Genomic DNA, 8,202 nt, shown 5'->3' on the forward strand with positions numbered 1-8,202 from the left:
CAGGGGGCTGTGCAGGTGTTTGCAGTGTTGGGGCTGGTGCAGGGGGCTGTGCTGGTGTTTTAGCGTAGAGGCTGGTTCAGGGGACTGTGCAGGTGTTTGCAGTGTCAGGGCTGGTGCCGAGGGCTGTGCTGGTGTTTGCAGTGTTGGGGCTGGTGCAGGGGGCTGTGCTGGTGTTTGCAGCGTAGGGGCTGGTGCCGAGGGCTGTGCAGGTGTTTGCAGTGTCAGGGCTGGTGCCGAGGGCTGTGCTGGTGTCTGCAGTGTTGGGGCTGGTGCAGGGGGCTGTGCTGGTGTTTGCAGCGTAGGGGCTGGTGCCGAGGGCTGTGCTGGTGTTTGCAGTGTTGGGGCTGGTGCCGAGGGCTGTGCTGGTGTTTGTAGTGTCAGGGCTGGTGCAGGGGGCGCTGCTGTTCCACGATACAATTCGGCTGTTAGATACTTTGGGGCTGTCCCTTTAATATCTTGGCCCGGAGCAGGATGTGCTGCCTATTGGTTCATCAGGGAGCGACGTGTCTGTAAAGATGGCTTCAGAGTGCTGTTCCTCGGAAAGAGGCATGTAGTTTTTAGCCTGATCTGGAGTTTTGGGTGGTAGCCAGCCTGGCCTTGTACCGGCTCCTGCAACAATCCGATGTGGTTAAAGGGACCTGGGCTTTGTTTCTGCTTCTTGTACCTGGCTTTTTATTTTACCAACAAGGTGAGCTAGTTTGGAAAAGGTTGTGAGCAGGAAGCGCACTGAACTTTCACCAGCACTTTACAACTGGGCTCATTGCAGCTCAGCTCCATCACCCCGGCTCCAGCAGATAATATACAGACTGTGTCTCTGGTGGGGAACGGAGTGAATGGCTGCTGTTCGGATTTAGACATCTCGATTCTGGCGGTAAATGCTTGGACGCTCATGAAGATGCTAAATTGATCTATATGTTGCATTTGGAGGTGGGGGTTGGTGTTGAAACTGAACGCAACATTTTTTTTGTTTCAATTAAGGGACTTGGCTTTAAGGGGGCGAGTACTTATTTTTGGGGACATCTCATTTACGAAATCATAAAATGAGACTTCTTAAGTGAGTCAGTAGCACCGAGGAAGGATCTAATTTTCGTGCCTTTATTTACGAATTACAATCAGGTAATCGAAACTGTCACTAAACCAACTTGCAAGTATTCATTGTGTAGAAGAAATCAATTTCCTACAAGGACATATATCCTAAAACAGATTTTTTTTGTTAGCTTGTGTTATCATTTCTGGTTTGCCCCACAGAATATCACCTGTGCAGTTATTTCAATCACCAAGTCACTCATTATTTGCATTTGCTGTGACCAGCTTGCTCAGTGCCAGGCCTTCGACTGAGGAGATCTGTTGAATATCTGTCAGCCAGTGCTCACTGATTGAGGCTTTTAACCTGGGCCAATCAAGACTCTTGTAGTCAATAAGACCCACCACCCCTAGATCCAATCACTTGTATCAGTCAGAGCAGAACCATCCAACTGGGCTCTTCTGTCAAGTTCTTGATCTGTGCCCTTCTAGGATTTGACACTTTAGAATGAAAATGCATTCAATGAGGATTTTTGCTTCTACCAATTTTTCAGGCTGTGGGGATGGGGTACTCTCCACCCTCAAGACCCTGGCTAGCCCTTCTACCTGATATTTAAGTCTAGGCACCTTGTTATTGATGGCCCCCTTTAAAGGGAATACATCTTTCACAATGACTGCACGTGACCCTGTAATGTGTATATACCTCAGCTAAATCTTCACTCAACTTCCTCTGCTCCAAACAAAAGAATCTCAGTCTATCTGGTCTTTTACTTGCAGCTTGTGTTCTCAGGACCAGATGGTATGATTGTAAATCTCTGCTGTGCCCTCTCTTCTGTGATTACACACTTGGGCAGCACTCAGGCTGCAGTCTGATGACTGTTTCATGTAGCTGTACCATTGGATCTTATATTCTCTGTCAGAAGGGTAATGTAACACACAGGCCTTTTTGATCACCTTCTCTACCTTTCATGCTACCTTTGGAAATTGCTAGCCATTTTTAAAGGTTCATTGGTACCTCCATACTTCCTGTCACTTGCTGTAATATCCTTTGCTTTGTTTATCATCAGCAAATAACATGATTTCTCACTTCTACAGACTGAATTCAACTTGACATTTTCATGTTCACCCGATCAGCTTTTTGCAATCTACAGCTTTCTTCTCCTCATTAATCACACTGCAGTTTTTCAACTCCCGTGTAAACCTGTTGGTTATCTCCCCTGCATTAAACCTAATTTATTGACCAAAGCCGTGAATAACAAGACCGCAGTATTGAGTGAGCGCTGTGGAGGACCACCGGAAACGGCCATCCAGCCGCTGAAGTGGCTATTCACCCTAAGCCTTCGCTGAGCCAAATTTGGAACCAAGTTGTCACTTTGGATCTTATGGGCTTTGATTTTCTGAGCAATCTGCCATGGAACCTCATCAAAAGCCTTGCTAAATCCAAAGGAACTATCTCAAATGTTTGTTACCTCCTTCAAAACTTGGAACAGGTTTAACCTGTCTTGACCTTCCCTTTTAAAAGTCCATGCTCACTGCATTTGTTATTTATACTACTCATCTGACATTCATTCCTGGATCAACCATTGTGCCTTTCAGTTAAAGGGAGCAAAGAAATTGCCTTCAGTTCTCTCTATAAAGTCTCAACTCCTCATTACTGATTCAGTGTCCCTCCCCAGCCACTGCCTGTAGTTGACTTGTTTGTCCTTTTTTAATTAATTCATAGGAAAACAAGCCCAATGTAGTTTGGCACTCCTTACTACCCTTGAGAGTGGGTGGGCTGCCTCTGTAAATACAACTGAGTGGCTTAATGGGCACATTCGGAGGGCAGTTGAAATGAAACCACATTGTTGAATTCATGTTGGCCAGGTCAGTGGAAATCCTTCACTGACTGACATTAGTGAAACAAATGAGTTTTTATGATAACTTCATGTTCACATTAGAGACAATAGCCCACCTACCCTGGATTGCCATTGAATGTGAGTATGCTTTTGATCTACCCTAAATGCCACTTTCCACACTATATCTCCTTATCTTTACATTGTATTTCAGATCAATTTTATTCATTGAATTTAAATTCCTCACTTTTGTGGTGGAATTTAGTTAAGTCATTAGTAAAGTCCTCTGAATTATTGGCAATTTGGAGAATTTAAGCAGGTTTGACAGCGTATGTGAAGAGAAAAACAGAATTAATATAGAGTTCAATATGACTGTTCTTTGGAACTGACGAGAGAGGTGGAGTTATTAGTCCAGTAATGTAACTACTAGACAATTATACTGAATCATCCCATTGTTACGTCTAGGCTTCACCAGTCCAAAGTGTTCTTGGGCAAACTCTACCTTCCACCTTCTGTTATCTTACACTCATCCAATACTATACACTCTATGCAGTAATGCTCACCAATTCCATTTCTCATCAGTTTTAAACTTTCCATCTTCCTGTTTCAATCTGTCCAGAGTATTATTTCTCCTGACTTCAAACCTCTTCCCATACTGAGAGATTCTTGAAGAAAAATGTCTTCCTTCAAATTTGGCTTTTTATGTATCCACCATTTCTATTCCTGACTCTTGTCTCTAGAGTAACCTCCCTAAACCCTTCTATCCTGCTGCACCTTAAGATTCTCCTTAGAATCAACCTCATTGACCTTTCAGACACCTTTATTAAATATCTTCAGCTTTATTTTGGCATTCACTTTTCCTTTGAACTGCCTGCAATGTTTTCCTCTGTTTAAAAGCACTATATCGGTCCCATTGATAATTGTGTTTGTCTGCTCAATGCTGAAAAGATTATACTATTGATTTGTTCTTTATCCAGGTGTTATCTACTGTAAGCATTAACAGCAAGGTCCATAACTAATGAGCTAAAAGGCAGATATGTAACAGTGAGTAAAGCTTGTGGTTAATTGGATTAGTATGTGGGCATTGTTCCATTGGTGAAACTTGCCCAAAGGATCTCTGGAGTTTGAATATCTGTACTTCCAGTTTGCACCACTTTTTAAATATTTTAGACTTAAAAGTTTGGTCTGAGCACAAAGCCGAAGTATCTAATTGATATTTTTCCCCCCCCCCCAGTATGTCCTTTCGCAATTGAAGTTTACTTATCCCACAATTTTTCAAGGGTGAGTATCTACCTCCTGTAATTTTGGAGCATTTAGAACTGTTGAACTGACCTATAATTTGTTGTGAATTGTAATTCCTTCTTCGTTCCCTTTTTCTGTTTTTACAGTTGGCAGACACTTGTGGGAAGTTTATTTCTTCAGACTGCCTGGAAACTAGGAAGGGTGGAGATCAGGAAAAATGTTCTATGGTAAGGAAATCGTGGTAGAACTATTTACTCCAACTAAAGCGCATGCTCGAGGCTTCAGATCCAGCGATCGCACAGCTTTCGCCTTTACTGCCGAGACTCACTGATTTAGGCTAAATACATAAATTGCAATTGAAGTTTAAATAGAAACTCCCAAGTCCGAGTAAGCCATTGGGTTGTGTTAAACCAGGTGCAAGGAGGTGGTCCACCTGTTTGTCTCTGAGCAACTTGTAATGGACATTGGATTCCAGATGCCTACATATTGCGAATGAATTTCAAAACAATCTGGTGTAACTCACCTGGTGCACATTTGGACAGCCAGAGGAGATATCTTTTTCTTTATCAGAGAAAGATACATTTTCTTTCCAAAGGGAATTTACTTACAGCCTCCCAAAGTTACTCAGACCCGGTTGTAACCCCAGACTGACTCCATAGTGGTGGTTCTGTCAGCCTGCTGTAGTGATGATGGTTTGATTAAAAACCGAAAGCACTGCGGATGCTGTAAATCAAGAACAAAAACAAAGTTTCTGTAAAAGCTCAGTAGATCTGGCAGCGTCGGTGAAGGCAAAAACGAGAGTTAACGTTTTGGGTCCGGTAACCCTTCTCAAACTTTCCTATTCTGAGGAAGGGTCACCGGCTGTTTTTTCCTTCACCGATGCTGTCAGACCTGCTGAGCTTTTCCAGCAACTTTGTTTTTGTTCCTGATGGTGGCTGGAAATTATTTTATACCCTCATGAATCTAAAAGCTGAACAGTTACTAACCTGGGGACCAAAATATTGCTGGGAAATGACTTCAAAACAGCAAAGTGATTTTTAATGAAGTGATATTAGCTCCACACAATGACGTATCTAGGTATATTAAAGCAATGAGATTTGATTTTATAGCTAACCATATTATTTAAACTTTGATAGGTCTGCCAAGGTTTCCTGGATCCCTGGTGCATTACTGTTTGTGGGTAATATTTATGCAGGTTCCCGGGCATTATCTAAACTGGTAAGGATTTTTCTTTGGTCTAGGAAGGGGAGCTTTGGGGTGAGAAGGATGGCTTAGATGAAGTGTTTTGTTGGACACTTACAAACTACGTTGAGGCAGTCTGATTGTTTGTATTTACAAATGCTATAGTAAAACTTGCATTTAAATAATGCCTGTCAGAGGGCCCTGCTTAATATCTATTGAAGTACTTGAGAAGTGTAGTCGCTGTTCTAAACGAGGTGGACGATTTCCTCACAGCAACAAAAATCAAACTTTTCAGTGTTGTACTTTTATTAAATCAGTGTGTTGAATCTTGTGCAACTCTAGCTGAAGCAACCTGCATCTGACCAGGTCAGACATTCTAGGTGTTGATTTGCCTGATGAAAGGCATTATGTAAATGCAAGCCATTGTGGTTTGTGGTTGAAAGACATGCAGTGGATGATCTCTTCTGACCTCACCAAAGCTCACATCATCCCTCGAGGATAGGTGGGTGCCGGTGCTTGTGGCTTGTATTTATGGGCCTGGGTTTGGGACTTTTGGGAATTGGTGCTGTTAGCTAGTTGGATTGCCAGTCAACATGTTTATCAGAAAATCAAGGGAGCCACGCCCATAGTTTTCTCTCCACCAAAGTAGTAAGCATTGTACCAGCATTTCCTGGCGTGCGCATTTCAAGGGTGAAGCTCCCCACCAGCAAACATAAACTTGGAACATCAGGAATTAAGTTTCGTTCTAGAGTGTATCTATTGTTTATTCACTTGTGGGTTTGGAAATGTTGCTGAGTGAGTTGGCACAAATGTCACATTTTGCGGTTTGTCTTTTTATCCAGCGTTGGTAAGTTGGACGCTGAGGAAATTCAGACCACTCAAATTTAAAATTGCAATTTTTAATATTAGTTTTATTATATAAAGAATTAATAAGGGTTTTGTGGCACAGATGTAGTATCTATCCCTTTGAGCCAGAAGGTCTGGGTTCAAGTCCCACCTGCCATGGAGAGGTATAATGTGACCAAGTGGGTTGATTCTTTTTTAAAAAAAAAACAAATAAGAAGTATAAGGACATAGTAGGAACTGCAGATGCTGGAGAATCTGAGATATCAATGTGCAGAGGTGGATGAACACATCAGGCCAAGCAGCATCAGAGGAGCATGAAAGCTGACGCTTTTGGCCTAGACTGGTATAGAGGAAGGGTCTAGGCCCAAAACGTCAGCTTTCATGCTCCTCTGATGCTGCTAGGCCTGATGTGTTCATCCAGCTCTGCACCTTGTTATCTCAAAAGTATAAGGAGTTATTTCCCAAAGCTGAGAGTCTTGTCGTACAAGTTTAACTTGTCTACTTGTGCCCCAGAAGATCCAAGATCAAATCCCACTTTGGGATTGGTGATCACCAATCCCAGTCAAACAGGTTGACTGAAAAAGAAGTCCCAGAGCTTGGTGCAGAAAACGAGCTATATGAAACCTGTCCAGTTATAGTGCTGGTATTTTATTCAAGAAGCACATTCATGGTTGAGTTATATTGTAACTTGCATTACAATATGCCTAGTAAAGTAATCAGGTTAAAACTTGCAATCACGCATCAGTGGTGACAAAAACAGACAAATTCAGTAGGTACAGGAAAGTAGTAGACAGGATATTTTTTAAAAAAGCCAAAAGAACTGCGGATGCTATAAATCAGAAACAAAAACGCAAATTGCTGGTAAAGCTCAGCAGGTTTGTGGAGAGAAATCAGAGTTTGTGTTTTGGGTCAAGTGACCCTTGCTTAGTTTCTACAAGTTCTGAGGATGGGTCATTGGACCCCTGAAATTTTAGCTGAATTCTCTCCACAGATGTTGCCAGATCTGCTGAGCTTTTTCAGCAATTTGTGTTTTTATTAAAATTGAATATTGAGTTGCAGTTATGTTTAAAAATATAAACTCAATTCACCATTGCTACCTTTACAGGCATGAATTATACATAAACTTTATCATTTAAGTATGAGAGATATAAAACCATTATGATACAGAAGTAGACTATTATGCCCATTATACTTATGCCAACCCTTGTGGAGCAATCTGGTTAGTCCCATTCCTGCTGTCTCTGTGGAGCTCTGCAGGTTTATTTCTGTTGAGTGCCCATCCAATTTCACATTGAAATAATTGATCGTTTCTGATCCACCACTCTTATAGGGAACAACATCTTCACATTCGCAGTGTATCACTTACCTAAAGTCTTCCATTCCTATTTCTGCTCACTTTTGTAGTATTAACTGGGGACAATATTACTTTGTTCAACTTCCTGTTTAAAAAAAATCATAATTTTCGACATCTCTATCTGATACCCCATTTTGGAACCATTCTTGTCCGTCAACCTCCTCTGCATTAAACCTGTATTGAGTGAAGATAACCATTCTAGGTTAATGGAATAATGAAACATGTGCTGTCTACCCTTCACTCTGAAGAGAAATTCCATGACATTTTGTTTATGTCCTGGATCGTTGTGATTTTAGGCAACCAGCAGGAAAATACTTTCTGGAATCTGAACCAACATGATTTTAGAGGGCTGTGTTTAAAAAGGTGAAGTTTAGAGGCAATTTGCACCCTTATTGTTTTCACGGGTAAAGAAGTGTGGGAAAAGGTACTGTTTTTATTCTTTGCTGAGGTGTGTGCGTATTGGCAAGACCAGCATTTGATGTTCATCCCTAATTGCCCCTTGAGAAGGTGATGGTGAATTGCTGCCTTGAACCACCGCAACCAATCTGGTGCAGACATACCTACAATGCAGTTGGGAAAGGAGTTCCAGGAAATTAACCGAGTGATCGTGAGATAGAGGTGATTATGGTCCCATATCAATATAGTGTGTAAATTGGAGGATGACTTGCATGTGGTGGTGTCCCCTTGCATCCAGTTTTTTTGTCGTCACAAATTAGAGAT

General features: G+C 41.8%; 1 protein-coding gene across 8 annotated transcripts in view; it reads left to right on the forward strand.

Annotated features, from left to right (window-relative positions):
* The first annotated feature begins 459 nt into the window (after positions 1–459).
* The window catches only part of LOC125452058 (transmembrane protein 241-like), a 141,024-nt gene continuing 133,281 nt past the window's right edge, over positions 460–8,202 (forward strand). For 4 of the 8 annotated variants that reach the window (XM_048529983.2, XM_048529985.2, XM_048529984.2 and 1 more), the window contains exons 1-4: positions 474–688; positions 4,093–4,139; positions 4,247–4,327; positions 5,237–5,318. In XM_048529983.2, the coding sequence (XP_048385940.1) occupies positions 623–688; positions 4,093–4,139; positions 4,247–4,327; positions 5,237–5,318 (276 nt within the window). In that variant the 5' untranslated portion in view covers positions 474–622. Of the gene's footprint in view, positions 689–4,092; positions 4,140–4,246; positions 4,328–5,236; positions 5,319–8,202 lie in introns of all 8 variants that reach the window. The other 4 variants (XM_048529987.2, XM_048529990.2, XM_048529988.2 and 1 more) reach the window with 3 other exon arrangements.

This window comes from Stegostoma tigrinum, chromosome 5, assembly GCF_030684315.1.
Source record: "Stegostoma tigrinum isolate sSteTig4 chromosome 5, sSteTig4.hap1, whole genome shotgun sequence".
Lineage (NCBI taxonomy): Eukaryota > Metazoa > Chordata > Chondrichthyes > Orectolobiformes > Stegostomatidae > Stegostoma > Stegostoma tigrinum.